Source organism: Chelonia mydas, chromosome 4 (genome assembly GCF_015237465.2).
Source record: "Chelonia mydas isolate rCheMyd1 chromosome 4, rCheMyd1.pri.v2, whole genome shotgun sequence".
Lineage (NCBI taxonomy): Eukaryota > Metazoa > Chordata > Testudines > Cheloniidae > Chelonia > Chelonia mydas.
Genome location: NC_057852.1, coordinates 35,911,384 through 35,928,617, shown reverse-complemented (window position 1 = coordinate 35,928,617; position 17,234 = coordinate 35,911,384). Strand labels below are relative to the sequence as shown.

The following is a 17,234-nucleotide window of genomic DNA, read 5'->3' as shown; positions in this document are numbered from 1 at the left end:
CAAGAGAAGCCCAGAAGTATGTGTAATAAGGAAGGATGGCTTTCAAGATCTGTATATATTAGGAGCTGAATGAGGTGGGTGCGCTCAAGTTTGGATAGCCCCCTGCCCAATTTTCTTTCTCTCTCCCCTTACACAACCCCCCAAAAGGCCCTTTCACCAAATCATTAAATTCTACAGAGGTGGTCAAGCTAGCCCTGCTTTTCATGCATTTGAGAAAGAAAAGGGTCCTTGAAGTTTAGAAGATGCCCAAGGAAAACTCCTTGAATGACATCAAAAGAACGAGTTTCCATAGCTGTTGAAGCACGAGAGCCGTGTAGCGGCACAAAGGCGGGTTGGGGCAGTGGGACTGTCCCACTGCTCTATCCCAGCACAATTGGGTCACTGAAATAGGGAATTAATTACCATTGGAGAGTGGGCAGCCCATTCACCACTGGCTGAGTTTTATTAAACGCCAATATAAATAACAAAACAACTCTTGTGGCTGCACTATTCCGACACGCCAAAGGAAGGATTATGTTGGGGATTAACATCTTAAAGTCTATGAGACTTTCTGACTCAAGGCTCGAAGCTGGTAATCGTATTTGTCTCCTGGTTCAGTGATTAGCGCTCGCTCGCTCTCGCACCTTCGCCTGGATGGCCAATGTCCCTTTTGCAGGCACCGGGTTTTTCCACACAATCGGCTGTTCTTTTGCCCAGATCTATAGAAAATAATAAGAAAACTGAAGCATGCTGACGCGGGCTGCAGAGTCTTCTCTTCTGGAAAGGAGGGGACCGGCGGCCTTTTTCACAGGCACGCAGACACCCTTTGGGGGAGACGGGAGGGGCCATGGGTCTAAAAATCACTCCGCGGGCCTGCACCTGCCATGCTAATCTGGAAGGGAACAATCGGCCTAAAACGGGGGCGCAGCCACACCGGGGGGGCTCTGTGCTAGAGGGAAAAGACGCCTTGAAGCCACAGGGGCAAGGACAGCTCCGGGTGAAACCCAACCAGGGCATCAATCTGGCCCGCTGCTTCATTGCCACAGACACTATAGCGGGGAGGAAAGCGAGTCTTTGGGATGGGGGGGGGGGGGCGGGGGCTGCTCCCAGAGGTGGCGTGTATTTCGATGCCCTGGCCCTGTAACACACTGAAGGGGGGGAGGGTGCCCCGGGGGCTGCCTCTCTCAACGCCAGAAATGCCAACAGGAACTGCGTTTCTGCCCTCGCCTCCCCACACTGCCCCACACAGGAGAGGGGCCCGAGAACTGCAGCTAAGCGCCATGGGCTCGCGGCACCTCTCACGCCGTCCAGCCCCTCCCTGCAATCCGCAGCACGTGCAGAGCGCCCTAGGTTTTAGTGACAGTACAGCGACATCCACACACACACACACACACACACACACACACACTTTGAGCCCCCGTGCCCTGCTCAGGCCCCAGCCCTGGCCCCTGTTCACCTGGAGCAGCAGCGAGCCATTAATGCTCGCTCGCAACTTGTGAGGTCGAAGCGTGGATGGGCTGGAGCCAAAGGTCCCTGAGCAACACCTACCCTAAACTTTTAGGACTTTTGGGTCGCCTCGGAGTTCAAGCTTCTTATAACGAACAAAGCCTTTCTAAAGGTCTCTCACTCACTCACACGCCAGCTCAGTGCCCTTTATTTCTGGGCTGTGTGATGAGCTTAAATCATTGTGCTCCTGTTTCTTGATCACTGCCTGCTTTGGGCTTTTGTTCCTGCAAAGTAGGCTTGAGCCTGGCAAAGGGGCTGAAGCTGAACAGTTTGACCCTTTGGGGACAGTTCATGCCGTGGGCAGTAGGCGACACTTCTTTTCCACCCCCCGGGGCTATTCAGCGCTCTTTGCATAACAGTTCAGCTTCGTTTCATTTGGCCAGTTTTTTAGACCACACAAGTGCCTCTTGAATTTAGCTACGTTAAAAGAGTGCTAGAAAGCCCAGCCCTAGCTTAGTACTTTGGTCTTTGGTCACGTTTGGCTCAAAATCGACGACGAACTGAAATCGCTTTTTGCCATCAGGACCTGGCTAAGTTGCTGAACAAAGAGGAGGCTGGGTTAAACTCAACTAGTTTGAAAAACATACACTTGCCAGTATTGCAGCATTGAAACATCCATGTTCCCGCATTTAAATCACGCAACTGAAAATTGTTTTGCTATGAAGTCTCTTTCCTCCAAACTTTTCTTTCCCTGTAGCATCCCCCATAACTATTTGTTTCTGATAACTAGACACCATGGAGAAAGATTGGGTTTGGAAATTTTAAAGGGCCTTTTGATTTCTAATTTTTCTAACAAAACCCCAATACTGTCCATATCCAGTCTATCACTTTTTACATCAGTGACAAAGTTAAATAAATCTCGGTAAATGGGCGGGGGGAGAGAAATCCAAGAATGTGGAACATCTGAGAGCCTAGGAGACTCTAGTCTGCATTGAAGATTTTTCATAAGGTCGAGAAAGGAAACTAAGGGCTGTTGCATGGAGTTTCTCTTTGTTTTACTCTTGCATACAGTTAAGAAAGCATGTAGATTTTCCATACTTCTAATGAACCATATTTAAAATGTTCATTTAAATCACTTACCAGATTCGCAGATACTTTCCATTCAGTCCACTACATTTAGTAATACTTTGGATTTGCAAGAAACCAGTCACTATCTTACTGGTCTTAAGAGAGCATGTACAAGGACCGTATGGGAAGTCTTTCACCGGTACCTGAAACTTTGTGTATATTACATTCAATTGAATTTAAATGTAAAACTTTTTTTAAAAGTGGCATTAACGCTCAGATTTGGTTTCAGCACTAAAACATGAAAGCTAAAATAATAATGATAAAAAAAGCATTTTTCACAAAGAAATTCGGGCACACTCATTATGAAGGACCAAATCACGTAGAATCTGGAAATATATCTTTGTTGAATATGAAGTTAGTTGAGCTGCATTGAGCTTTAAGTAAGTACAGTATCTCTGTGTGTGAAAGTATCAACATCTAGGTTTTAGGTTTGTCTTTACGTATTTTTAGATTTGGGGGTTTTCCTTCCTCCCCCACAAGTTGCAATAATCGTGTTTACAACAATATTCATAGAAATTGATTTTGCACCCTAAAGTATGCTGTGGTCTTCATTTGATTGTATATGTCTTTAGCACAATTCGTTTCCCCTGTTGGAGCGACAGAGACCAAATTTGTTGACCTCCAGGGCATGTTGCAAGGCCTATGTGTTCACTCAAGACTTTTGCCTCAGAGGGTGGTCTGGAGAAAGGGTGGGGGGTGAGTTTTGGTCGTGGACTGAGGAGGGGTTTTTTGTTTGTTTGTTTGATTTGTTTTGTTTAAGTCCTTTGGAGGGGATATTGTGTCAGTGTGTTGTATTCCACATTGTTGTTTTAAAATTGGTGAATATGTCACTCGATGGAACGAATGGCACGTTATAAATTAGAAAATAAACACATTCACAAAAATTATATTTCCGTTCATTCCTCTGAATTTCCCTGCTTTTAGAAGGGTGAGGGAAATACAAGGCAAGAGTAGATATACCATCTGATCAACTATGAAGTGTATGTGAAACATCTCTCTAAAGCTGCAGAAAACCCTCTTGTTTTCAGTTGTATTTGTTTATTTCTTTCAGCATGCTGAAACTCTGGCCAAAAAAAAGAGAGGCAGATTTAAGATTTTTCAGATATGTATTTGAACATCTTACTACAGCACGTTGTAATAAAAACTATGCATCTCCAATGTACTTTTTTGTTCCCCAAATCATTTTTCTCCCTTTCTTTCTCATTTCTTTAGGGAAGGATTTCTCTTTGTTAGTCTTCAAACACAAAATCCAGCATAAATGTACATGAGGCAAATTCCTTCTTAATCTGTCCTCTCTCTTCCCCATCATAAACTGGCATTAATTAAATGTTGTGTGTTTAAGACAATTTTTAAAAGGCTTCCCTTTTCTCATATTCATTCTAAAGTTGTTCCGAGTTTTCAAACAATGCTAATCATAACTCGCCTTTTGTTTTATTTTTGTTATCTGTTTTAGAGCCTTAAACTACACGAATGGACACAGAGCAGAGAAAATACGTTAGCACAGAAATTTTAAAAAGAGGCTGCAAAAAAAAAAAAAAAAGGATGAATCTCGCGCAAGCCTGTTGTCGTGGATTTATTATTTCCCGTGTGTGTCATGGGTTGCCAAGAAAGATTTCATTTGCTCAGATCCCTCCAGAACACGAGGTACAGCTCTTATCCGCACATGGGCCTTCCAACAATTTCAACAGACACGTTAGCTGCCCTTTTCTCCTCCTTTGTATGGCAAAAACTCTTTAGTCTCCTTGCCTTAAAAAAAAAGTTAAATGGCCGCTATTCTGGCAATGGCTTCTATATGTTCTTTTCAAAGTTCCCCCTCTCCTAGCCTGGGTAAATCACTTTCAATGCTATTTATCATCTGAGCTATAGTGTGTCAATTATTTCATTTCAGGACATTTACAGATGCGAATCCTCCCCTACAAATCCCCCAGTCGTCCTGGCAATTCTGTTGTTGAGGGATCGCTGTCTAATGATTCCGTGTACCCCTAACCCCCTGAATCCGTAACCACAGTCTCTTTAATCCTCCTTCCTCCAACAAGCACACAGGCATCCTGTCACCGGTGTCTTTTGGCGACAGGATTCGAATGCCCTCCGAGGCACAGGGAAAGAGAAGGGAGGGATTTGTTTAGACAAGCAAGCCCAGAAGGGCACTATTGGAAGAAGGTTTCGGAGCGGAAGCCGTGTTAGTCTGTATCAGCAAAAACAACGAGGAGCAGTAGCGGCACCTTAGAGCTCTGTTAGTTTCTAAGGTGCCACTAGTACTCCTCGTTGTTTTTGTTTTTATTGCAAGAAGGCAAGCGAGGAGCACTTGGCTAGCTGAGGGGACTCTGGACAGCTCCTTTCCTCAGGGCAGGTCTACACTTCATGCGAAACACACTGAGCAAGCTAAAACGGGCAAGTATACATGATGAGGAGCGGGAATGCAACTCCTTCACTGAAGAGCTGGTAGTTATGCCTTGGAGACAAGAGTTCTCCCACCACACACAACATGTACCAGATGTGGGCTTCCAACGCCACACACACCCCTCCCTCTACTCTGACACAGCCTGCTCCACACCTGCTACCCTTACACACACCCCTCCCCAGAAAGGCGTAGATAATCCTGCTCCAGGCTTGCAACCCCCTGTATACACAACGCTTATCCAGCAACACAGACACCTTTGCCCACGGAGTCAGACACGCGCACACAACCCTACTTCATGCCCTCCACCATGCACAGCTAAAAACCTCCCCCTCCACACCCCCATCCACTACCACACACTAGAGGTCGTTTACTCCGCATCTCCCCCCCCCTCCCCCCACATCACCTCTCCAGAACCACCCCCACCCCCCCTTGCTCAAGATAAGTAGTACACCACGCCCACGATATTATTTGGATAGACCTATACGGACACACGTGCTTCCCAACATTGTATCTTTCAGTTGTCCATGTAGGGTGTAAACTGTGCGTCACAGAATTTCATTGAGTATCAACCACTGAGCTGCCCTTGTTCTCAGTGGAATCTGATACATCAGCTCATGCTTCAGCTTTTCTATAGGTGCGTCTGTGCGTCCCGGCCTGTACGTCTGTCTCTCTGTGCATCTGAGTCTGCGAGGAGAGGGGGGTTGAGTTTTGGATACTACAGTCCCCCTCCCCTTCGCTGCCCTCCAGCCTAATGAGCTGCTGAAAAGGAGCAGGCTCCAGCGCGCGTGGCTAGCGGGGCTCCCTGATTGGCCAGCTGCGCCTCGCGACCCCCATTCATTAATAAATTAGCGGCACGCTCCAACCGAGCGCGAGGCACCAATCACACCGCAGAGCAGCCGGGGCTGCACCACACACTTTATGGGGATCAGATAAAAGAAGACAGGGAAGGAGGGTGGGGGAGGGAGGCAAGGGGTGCAGGGGGCTTTAAAAGAGAGAGAAAGAATGAGATGAGTGATGATAAATGAAATGAAAAGAAAGAATAAACCCTGGGAGGGGGAGGGGAAAGCTCAAGGGGCCCTGGGGGTAGATTTGATTGTTTTCTGCGGGGTATATAAGGGGTTTTAAGGAGAGTCGTGTGCCAGACACACAGCCACTGAACCTCAAGCCGCTTCACTTTAACTGGAGTGCCGGGGCGCGTGCCAGCAGCTGGCCCCACCAGGACTCGCTCTCACACACCCCACCAACAAAACACAGAGAGAGGCAGCAGGCAACCGGCCCTTCTTCAACTCCTCTTTGGCAAAGGCAGCTGGACCCCCACCCCCTATCCAGCAACAGTGGGACCCTCTCCAGGAGAAGGGAGGGGCGGGGGACACCCGCAAGTCTGTCCCTGACGATTGCAGAGAGGGCCAGTGCAGGGAGAGAGCACTCCGCAAAGAGACAAAAACATTGTAAAGGGGAGCCAAGTAAGTCACCGAGTCTCTGCTTCAAACGTTGCTGGAGTTTTTATTTCCCTCTCTCCCCCGCCTCCCCTCCCTCGCGGTGGCGCAAAAAAAAACCAAAACCCAGTTGCTGAGAGCAAAATATCTTGCTGCTAAGCCCGGCCGCGGCCGCTTCCCTGTCCCTGCGCGCCCGCATGGCCCGCTCCAGCTGTTTGAAAGGCAGAGATGTCAGGTTCTCAGCAGAGAGCAGCCGGGGGTGGGAGTGCATCCCTGCGTTTCTATGGCAGCGCTGCCGCGGGGCTGGCTCCTCGGCGTCTATTTGCCGGGCTAGCTCTAGAGCGGGCGAGGAGAAGCGCTGTAGAGACCGCGGGCACAACGTGGGCACATCGCGGCGTGTGCCACTAGGCGCATGGCAGCTACCCGGCCAAGGGTGGGCAGGGAGCAACGGGGCGCGGTGCTGCCAGGCCAGGTGAGCGCCCGCAGGAGGAGTGCCCCGGCCCTGGGGCGGGCGGGCTGCAGCCCCTGAGGCCGGGGAGATGCGGGGACATGGCGTGATGGGGCTTCTCCCGCTCTCGTTGCAGGATGTTCGTGAAGCCGGAGAGCCTGGAGCTGAAGGCGGAGGGGGACCTGCTGCTGCTGGGCCCGGCCTCGCCCTGCTCCTCCTCGCTCACCCCGCTCTCCTCCAGCTCCGAGGAAGAGGAGGACGATGAACTCCAGGCGCCCTCGCCGGCCCGCCCGGCGGAGGAGCAGCCGGCGCGGCTGCAGCTGAGCCTGAGGCGGCACGAGTGCAAGCGGCGCCCCGGCCGGGCCCGGCCCGGCTCCCGGGGGACCAAGACAGCCGAGACGGTGCAGAGGATCAAGAAGAGCCGGCGGCTGAAGGCCAACAACCGGGAGCGGAACCGCATGCACAACCTGAACGCGGCGCTGGACGCGCTGCGCGAGGTGCTGCCCACCTTCCCCGAGGACGCCAAGCTCACCAAGATCGAGACGCTGCGCTTCGCGCACAACTACATCTGGGCGCTGACCGAGACCCTGCGCCTGGCCGACCACTGCGGCGCCGCCGCCGGCCTGCCGGGAGCCCTCTTCCCCGAGGCCGTGCTGCTGAGCCCCGGGGGCGCGCCCGCCAGCACGGACAGCAGCCCCTCGCCCGCCTCCTCCTGGAGCTGCACCGGCAGCCCCCTGTCCTCCGCCGCCTCCTCCTACAGCTGCGCTTTATCGCCGGGCAGCTCCGCCTCGGACATGGACTACTGGCAGCCGGACAAGCACCGCTACGCGCCGCCTCGCCCGCAGGCCAGGGACTTTATCTAACACCGCCCGGCCAGCAGCCCGCCTCGCCCCGGCAGTGCAGCCAGCTCGGGCCCTGCTGGCGAGGGGGCGCTCGCCTAGTGCTGGTGCAATAAGGTGCGCGGGGGCTGGAGAGCTGGCTTGGCACCCGGGCAGGCCGGGAGAGAGACGGGGGAAGATCGCAGGGGCTCTGACCCACGCTGCGGTTAGGAACAGCCCCCGCCCCGCAGGAGAGCCTCCAGCGAGCCTCGGGCAGAGACACGCGAGGCGGCCGAGTGGAGGGAAGGGGTGCGAACACGCTGAGAGCCTGCGGGCCCTGGGAATCTGCTAAGGAAGCGCCACTGCGTGATGGGCTCTCGTCACCTCTGATTCTTCACTGACATGTTAATGTATGACGGACAAGTACTTTCCCAGCTGAACTGTAGGGCCGGTAACAATATTAGCCACAGATTTGGGATGTCTGGCATCTGCTTTCTTCCCAGTGCTGCCTCAAGGCTGTGGGAATTTCACCTGTCAAACCAAACTTTTCCTCTCTGATGTGCACTTTGTTCAGCTTCCCAGCTTTGTCACAATGCGTTTTTGTCCCGTCCTTCTCTTTCCTGCTCCCTCCCCCTATTTTGCCATCTGTCTCTTATGATTTATAAGAGGGGAAAAAGTTGTTTTGTTCGAGGCCCAGGTTAGAAGTCATTGTATAATTTGTAGGCTTTGTAATGATTGAATGCAAGCGTGGAAATTTAGGCTGAACTCTCTATCAAAAAGGGGGGGGGGGAATGTAGAGAAAGGGGGGGGAATCAGGAGGGAGGATTACCTCATGCATTATTTATCTCGACCTTTTAGGGGACGAGGCACTCCCCCATTCTTTCAAGAGATTAAAAATAAATCAACAGACTGAAAACCTAAACAGACACGGAGCATTACAGCGATCAGCCACACACGTGTTCACATCTATTTATTATAAAAGAAAGATTTCATGGAAGATATGTATATTTTTTGTATATTTTACAGAGTTTATTCTAGTATGTATTTACACCTGAAGAGCAAAGGATTGTTCTTGTGATACGATAAATAAAGTATATAATTTTCATAACTTTTGTGTACCGTTTCTGATTGGAATGTTTACGTATCATCTGGCAGCAAAAGGGGCGAGTCATTTATTGTAACCACGAAAGTTTAGGAGGCATCCTACGCCATACTAAGTGACTTAACCCCCCCGAAAGCCAATCGATCGAAGGCGCTCAGAGTAGGTAGAGTGGCTCAGAGTACGCTGTCATTAATACAAACCCTAGGTATAGTTGCGTGTTCACATGTAGATAAACATATGACAAAGCGAGTGCGGTGCTTTGACACACAAAAACACCCAGAAGAAGCGTGTATAGTTCCCTAAAAAGAGGGGCAAGGTGTAGATGTGAACGAGGAGACCATAAATAACTGAACGCTACTTTTAAATAAATGGCTTACGTTTTCGAAATAAAAAGCGTGAAATGAAATTTTGTCTTGCTCTAAAAATAAATTTTACTGGTTTAAGATTTCAGTCGAAATTACATGATTTTACAAAGTTAATGTTAACCCACGATTGCAAAGAACTTGAAAGGTACAGCTAGAAACACTGCCTTTACCTTCCATAACGTTAAATCTTCACAGTTTTAGTGGGCTGTGGGTCATAAAAATAAATCCACTACCTTTTACTGAGTATAAATCCAGAGATGCTGTGAAGCTGGGGCTGCTCGGTGAGTGGACTCGGTCATGATGCAACGCTGAGGAAGGCGAGAACAGAGCTCTTTTACTAAACCTTGCAGTGGATTCAAATTCAGCGAAAGTGTACTGAAGATTTTTGCCCTGCTATTTGCTGTGTCTTTCTACGTGAGAATGGACACAGAAGGGAGTAATGTGACAAATTCTCATCTGTACAAATCCAGTGAGATAAACCGGTTGAAATAGCCGTTTAATCCGATCACTCCCTCAGGTTAAATGGAAAGTAAATGTATTCGTATGAAGACGATTCTTTCTCTGTGCCTCTCAGAGGTTTATGATTTTATACTATCACTATGGTTTCCAACGGAAACCGAATTTACCAAACAGAGCCCATCAGGTAAGGCTCAGGAGGCCATATAGCCCGTTACACACAGCGATTATTTACCCAAAGCATCTGCGCTAGCAACCCGGTCACAACACTCAAAACTTCGCTCCGGCCTGCATCGTAGGCCAACATCATCTCAGCCCAGGAAATGACACTCGGAACATTTAGAACAAAATCGTGTTGGTTTTTTAAGTGACCAGGTGTGCATAATCGAATGATTTCAGTCCTGTTCTTGCACTACATCGATAGAAGTTAGCTAATTTTTTGTTCACTTCATATGTTTTAGTTTAAGGACAAAATGGGGAAAGAATTAATTTATTCCAGCTTTTTAAAAATGGCTGCTGGCCACGCATAGGGAATTTTCTTCATCCGGAACAGTGTTTGAAAGTTTTATCACCTCCATCCAGTGCACTGTGAAGGCTCTGATGGAGGTTTCTAACGGATCGATGATCCTCAAAGAAAAAACACCCCTAAGACACAGTAACAGCTGCTTGCGTTGCCGAGGCCCTGCATTTCTAAGGCCGCCATCGTTCTGTATGTTCCCGACAATCACTTATCCCTCATTTAATCACGTCCACTCATTTAATTCTCACACACACACCAAGGCCTACCAAGGAAATAGATTTAATATGTAACGATTTTAAATGGGTGATTCCCTCCTCACTACAATAAAATACTCAAACACACACCAACACGGACCTAGATAGCCTTCTGTGGTACTGAGCAGGATTTCAGCCAGAAGGAGAGATCACCGTAGGGATAGTGTGAAATAGTAGGGCCACTTGCGATGCGACTGAAGGTTCTGCCACCCTGATGCTACCTTCATGTCAGATACGTGTGTGTGTGTGTGTGTGAGAATGTAGACCCAGAATGTAGACCTGAGAGATGTGCATTGGAACATATAGCTATGTGATAAATAGGGTATAAATAGGGTATAATAGGGTATAGACATCCTGGTCTTTTTGCGTGCACGAACTTCGTTTCTATTCACTGCTGAAGTTGCTTAAAAAAGAAAAGAAAAGCAAAGCACAGTCTGGGGAGTGGTTACAAGGATGTTTTCCTTTGTGGCGGAACAACTCCGGAATCTATGTCTAGGTCCTCAGCGGGATCAGTTCATGACGCCAGAGTTTTAGGCTGATCACCACCCTTGCAGGGCTTTTTATTCACTTGTGAGCCCTTGAAGGAATTGGTTGTGCGCAGATGACTAGAAAGGCGACTGGGTTGTTTCCAAGAAGTGCCACGTTAGGGGTCTGTTTCTCTAAAAGCAAGTGACCTGGACAGAAATCGGGGTGTGTGTGTGTGTGGGGGGGATCTAAACCAAGTGCGAGGCTTCGGGCCAGATTCTGCCCCTGGTCGTGCCTGTCTCGGGCAGTAGCAGAGCCCGGTCCTTCGTTATTGTTCTCGAGAAGCTAAAGGAAACAAAGTGGAGAGGGCAGATCACGCGACCCTTTTTCTAAGGAAGAGGGGTTACGATACACAAGCCTTGGGGCCCCAAGAAACAGGCAGTAATCCAGCCCCAGCTCTCCCCCGAAAGCCGGAGGCGAAGGATGGAGAAGTGGACCGAGGCAGGTACCCGAGCTCGCTCGCTCCTCGTTCATCGACTTTGAACGGCCCTGGAAGGGGGCTGGGAGCAGCAGCTTGAGCCCTTGTCGGAGCACACGAGTCCCGCAGTGCGAGGCCACCCCCCCGACAAGCGTCTGCTCAGAGAGCCGCGGAGCAGGGAGGAGACAGGAGGGGGGCGAACCGCCACGGAACAGACATGGACGGGATCCACACGAGGGCCGTATGCCCAGGGCGAATCGTTCCCAATCTCAGCTCAGATGGCCAGGGACAGCCAACAGATAGCGACTGGGATAGGCGGAGGAGCCGCTGGGCAACAGGCCAGAGCCCGGAGGTAGTCACAGGGCGATAGCCCTGGTTCACTTTCAGACTTAAGCAGCCAAGCTCTCATCAGCCAGTGTAGGACCAGGAGAGAGGGGGATCGGATACAGGCTGGGTAATCACCCACACTTCCAGCCAAGCGTCCTCCTATTGAAGTGTCCCAGGAGGGGATCCGCTCGCACTCAGTAAAGCCTGCTAACTCCCCTGACCTCGGTGGCGTTACCTCTAGATTTATAGCACTGTCACTAATTGCAATCAATCGGTCCCATCGTCATCATCCGCCCTAGAGCACTGGGTGACTTCTGGGGACAAACACCTGGAACTCGTTACAAAAGCGCCAATCCCCCACCAAGGACTCGGCGCGGTTGAATGTATTAATTAAATAAAATGCGCAGCCCATGAATTTGCCCGGTGCCAAGAGATCCTGGGAGCGTGAAACCCGGCCCTTAAAGCGCAGTCCCGAAAGAAAAACGTGTGAAAAGAGAATTAGTGAAATTAGGTTAGCCCAATAAAACTTGCGGGGTTCTCTCTCCCGCCCCCCCCCCCTCCTCGGCAGCCTTGGGCTAGAAGCCTATCTGGCCAGATCTATTGTTCCCCACCCTGGCAGGGGGTTATTGTGGGATAAATAATTCCTTAAAAAAGAAAAGTGGGTATTTGCATAATCACTGCTTTGATGTGGCCAGCAATCTCAGGCTGGGTCCCCCCCAAATCTGCCAGTGGCCTGAAGGAACAAAACAAGACCCACTCGTTCACGCCAGTGAGAGTGTGGGGCTAGCGCGTGAGACCAGCTTCACTTTCTTCTTCTTAACCACCCCTTTTAATAACCAACCTCTAGGAATGCAAAAAAAAAAAAAGGGGGGGGGGGGGAATAGTGCTTTTCCTCTCTCTCCAAGCCAGGCCCCACCGATTCCATTGTCCCACCAAATCTCTCTCCCACGTGCACTTTTAAAAGGCTCGGTAATACGCCCTATCCCCCCAAAGGCGAAGTTTTCTCCCTATTAAAGGCTGTACCTGGACATCTAATGTGGCTACCACGCAGGTATGATGAGCAACGCGCCAAGGTGATTAGCATTTCATTATTCTTTTCCGGGCTCCTTCCAGCTCGCAGCAAGGCAGCACAGGACTTGGAGCAGGACATTTCCAGTCTCTAGTGCCTTGTTCATGGGCTAGACTAGAGAGCGCCTTGTCCTAACAGGAGTAGTGAGAATAGACACCACGCACTGGTTAGTGGTGGAGCTACGGAAGTGAGAAAACATTACCTTACAAAGCCTGCTTTGGGGGTTCCTTATAAACCAGAAACTTGAGCCCGGTCTTTCAGGGGCCTTCAAAATGCTCCACAGTCACCCACGTTCACTCTGGCAATAAGTCAGATCGAAGCCGAAAATAGATAAGGATTTCAGTAGCAACCACCATCAACTGCGTCCAGTTCTGGGCGCCACATTTCAGGAAGGAGGTGGCCAAATTTGAGAAAGTCCAGAGAAGAGCAACAAAAATGATTAAAGATCTAGAAAACTTGACCGAGGAGGGAAGAGTGAAAAAAATTCGGTTTGTTTAGTCTGGAAAAGAGAAGACTGAGAGGGGACATGATAACAGCTTTCAAATACATGAAAGATTGTTACAAGGCAGAGGAAGAACTGTTCATAACTTTTGAGCATAGGCCAAGAAGCAATGGACTTAATTTGCAGCCCAATTAGGTTGGACATTAGGAAAAACTTCAACTGTCAGGGTGGTTAAGCACTGGAATAAATTGCCTAGGGAGGCTGTGGAATCTGATTAAGAGCAGGGATGTCTAATATTTAGTCCTGCCAGGAGTGCAGGGGAATGAACTAGATGACCTCTTGAGGTCCCTTCCAGTCCTATGATTTTATGATCAGCTCAGTGGTTTCCACCCAAATCCAGACAAGAACGTAGTGGGTTCAGCTGAGTTTTGGATTCAGACAATAAAAAGAATTCTAGCTGAGATGAGTCCCATTGAACCTCACATCGGGGGGCATAATGTAGCCCACACAGTCTTCGAAGTTGTGGGGTTTTTTTTTGTTTTTTTTGTTTTTTAATAAACATGGCTCCAGGGGAAAGCTCAGTTTATGGTTTCTGGGGATGAATAGGAATCTCCTGAATTAGGAGAGAGACACACAGATCCATTAAACTGAGCAATAACGTGTCCCTGGAAAGTGAGTGAGCATGTGCTAGAAAAGCTAATCTTTCCTCCACAGCTAAGGTTGCATGGAAGACTTGGGGAGAAGGGGATGTGAACGGATCCTACTCGGTACATTACAGTTGGTGTACAGTTCCTGTCCACTATTGAGATTTGCTTGTTTCACTTGCATTCCCCACTCATCCAGCCACTCAGAGCATGAAAGGAAAGCTCTGTTTTTATCATTTACTGTCTGTAAACATACAATGTGAGCAGCTCTGTCCAAATACAGAGGGGGCGGGGGGGTGGGAGGGATCACCACTCCGCCCTGTCAGCCTCTGTCACGTGCAAATAAAAGACCCTCTCCCACCCAGCAGGGCATGTGCCTGACAGCAGCTCATGTCTCTGTAGCTACAACTGAAAGAGCCTCTGCCTTTGCTGGGAACACAGGCCTTCATGCTACCACGGCTCTAATTTCTGAAATGCACCATTTTAAAATAACCCTGAGTAGCCCCCTTTTACAGTTAGTGGCGGGTAAGCATGGCAAACACAATGCCCCACCAGTGAAACACCACGCGTCTGAAGGCAGATACTGTACTGGATTTGGGATACCTACAGTTCAAAATCAGGTTTCCATAGCAGCACCTCGCCATAAAAAGGTAATTCCTCGTGACAGAGAGGTCATCTTCCCTTTACAACGAGTTTATGATCCCTGTGTGTATTGCATTATGGCACCATCAGAGCTCAGCGGGTAGTTCTAGGACTCTCAAGGGGGTTTGTTGCCCTCCTTGGCATCAGAATAGCGATGAGAAGCCAGAGCAGTGCCAGTGTGACAAAAGCGTAGTCCCCAGGGTCTGCGTTTGCTTTCTTTCACGTAAGGCATAAATCTTGCAACATCTCATCATAAACTTAAAAGTGTTCCTGACACAGCCATAATTTGATGTGTAATTTAAACAAAGATCCCCTCCTCCCTCCGGTCCTCTTAGACAAATGTCTGGAAGCAAAGACAGAGAAAGTGGGGCTTTAGTGCTTGAATGGCTAGGGCTGTTGATCAGCTGTTCCGCACCCTCGCCCCATCAAGGAACCGATCACTCTGCAAAAGTAAGTGTAGGAGGCTGGACAGTAAAATCTAAGAGAACTGTAAATTCAACCAATTTATGCTTCCCAGGTAAATCTGAACTGACATAGTTCCTGGTTCTTAACTGCGACAACACTCCCTCCCTCGCTCCCTCCCAATAATAGGTTATTTTCCATTGAATCTGTGGAATTGTCACCACTCCTTTATTTTATATGTAATTATTGATAAGGAATTTGTTTTGCATTCTTGATTATTTCATTTTTTTTGTGGGCCTGAGCCTGCACTCCATGCAAGTTTTTGATACACAAGGAATGCAAAAATCAGGTCTTGCATTTGTCATTTTTAAATTAGCTTATCATAAAGTTCTACATCATGCCAGGGAAACAAATAATCCAATTGTACTTTCAAGTAATTCAGTTAGGAAGTATATTGTTATTATGGCACTGTAATTTTTGCAGCATTAACAGGTATGCAATCACTGCATGATTTTTAATATTTGATATTTCAGCAGCTTCAAAGTTGTTTTACATTGAAAAGATCAACCATTGTGTTTTCAAAGTTAAAACTCTTTGCCTCAGAAAAGATATGTAAAACTTAACTAAAAGTAGCATCTCTATAATAATAAAAAACAACACACTTGTCCACAAAAATGTTTGTGAAGTTCTGTAACCATGAGATTTAACAGCTTTGAATGTAACTTGTACAATGATCCCTCAAACCCATGAAAGACAGAACTGATACTGAAAATCCACATAGGCCCTTGCATAGGGTGGCCCTACCTGGAGTGCCCTCTCTGGCAGGCCATAGCATGACATGCACACCTGCCTCAGTTTCCCCTTGAAATCCACCAGTGCAAAGTAACATTTTCTCTCTGAGCAAGAAATTCAACTGCCACAGTCCACATAGTAAAACACTTCTCAAAACCCCAAAGTAAAACTAAGTTATAATGCAGCAACTCTTCAATCCCATTCAAAAGTCACCAATTCCCCCTATGCCACCATCATCCACCAGAGAGTTCTCCCTGAGAATTTTAAAATTCAGTTCTCTCCCACAAGTCTTCTCTGGTAGTCCCAGGTCAGGTCTCCTGTGACAGAACTGCCTACAATATTCCAGTCAGCCAGGCCTTCCTGCCTGCAGTCCTTTCCTGGCTCAGGGAACCACCCTCTAGGACCAACCCCTTATTCAGGTCTCTGCATCTCCTGCTACTTTTTTCTGGGTATCTCCTTTCTTCCTAAGGCAGCTTTCACCTGCACTTCTCCATCTCTCTCAGTCAATGCTTTTAGGCAGCTCTGACTCACCAGTTTTCTCTTGACTTCTTTCAGGGGCCTTCCAGGCAGCTTTCATCTGACTTCCTTCAGGGACCTTTTTCATTTAGGCCTTGGCCCAGGTGCCCTTTTTAAGCCTAATTGGGGTGAAGAGGGGAAGGGAGTGAGCAACTTACCAGCCACAGGTGCACAGACCATTTCTTTCTTAAAGTGCCAATGTCACCTTGAGACAACCCTAAACTAGGTCCAGGTCCTTCAACGAGAAAAGCTCATGTGGAAATTTGCACACATGAGGAGTCCCATTGACATAACTCCATTGGGACTAGGAAGCGGTGTAAAGTTCTGCATGTGCTTAAGCTGGGGGCCCTTTATGGTGTAGTTGATGCCACACATCAACATAGGCATTGTACATGGGACGGTGATTAAATATGCATGCATTACAATTCTGCATACCATCTTTCCTACAAACTCTATCCCAAAATATTTACAGGGTTCTTGTACACACAAGTCCAGTTAAGTAGTAAGTAAGATCATGATCCCACAAAAATGTATACATGCTTTTAAGTCAATAGGGCTTTTCACAGTGTGTAATGTTACGCATGTAAGTAAATCATTGCAGGATTGGGCCCTAAAATAACAGGGGGAAAGCAAAAACAAGTCACTGGGCTGGGAGTCTAGAGACTTGAGTTCTATTCCTAGTTTTGCCGCTGACCTGCTGGGTGACCTTGGGCAAATCACTTCATCTTCTTTGTTTCCCTTCTCACCTTTTTGTCTTTCTTGTTTATTTAGATTGTAAGGTCTTTGGGGCAGGGACTTTCCTCATCATGTGTTTATACAGTGCCTTGCACAATAGGTTCTAGGCACTATTGTAATGCAAACAATATATATAACTAATAGTCAAAGGAGAAAATATTCTTTTTCATATGATATTTGGAATGAGATGGAGAGTTGATGTGACAGAGAAGTTATAAATAGCTTGTTGTAGACTTCCGCTCATCTCATCTGACAGGGAATAATAATAAATAAAATAAAATAAAATAATTACTACTAATAATAAACACATGCAAGAGGGAGGCAGCGAGCTGTGTGGATGTAGCTGGCAGGGAGAAGAGTAGAGAGTTC

At 48.2% G+C, this 17,234-nt stretch overlaps 1 protein-coding gene and 1 long non-coding RNA gene across 2 annotated transcripts in view; one reads left to right on the top strand and one right to left on the bottom strand.

The window, feature by feature from the left end:
• Positions 1–423: 423 nt before the first annotated feature.
• Positions 424–17,234, bottom strand: part of LOC122465477 — a 32,333-nt gene continuing 15,522 nt past the window's right edge. Inside the window, exons 2-3 of the long non-coding RNA XR_006290376.1 lie at positions 16,146–16,249; positions 424–698 (exon numbers count right to left, since the gene is read on the bottom strand). This is a non-coding gene — a long non-coding RNA (uncharacterized LOC122465477). The remainder of the gene's footprint in view (positions 699–16,145; positions 16,250–17,234) is intronic.
• Positions 6,943–8,401, top strand: NEUROG2 (neurogenin 2). Its single transcript, XM_027834498.3, has one exon. The coding sequence runs from the start codon at positions 6,976–6,978 to the stop codon at positions 7,699–7,701; it is 726 nt and encodes a 241-aa protein (XP_027690299.2). The 5' UTR covers positions 6,943–6,975; the 3' UTR covers positions 7,702–8,401.

Excerpts from the sequence above, each read along its gene's own strand:
- NEUROG2 (XM_027834498.3), top strand. The coding sequence starts at position 6,976 with ATGTTCGTGAAGCCGGAGAGCCTGGAGCTGAAGGCGGAGGGGGACCTG.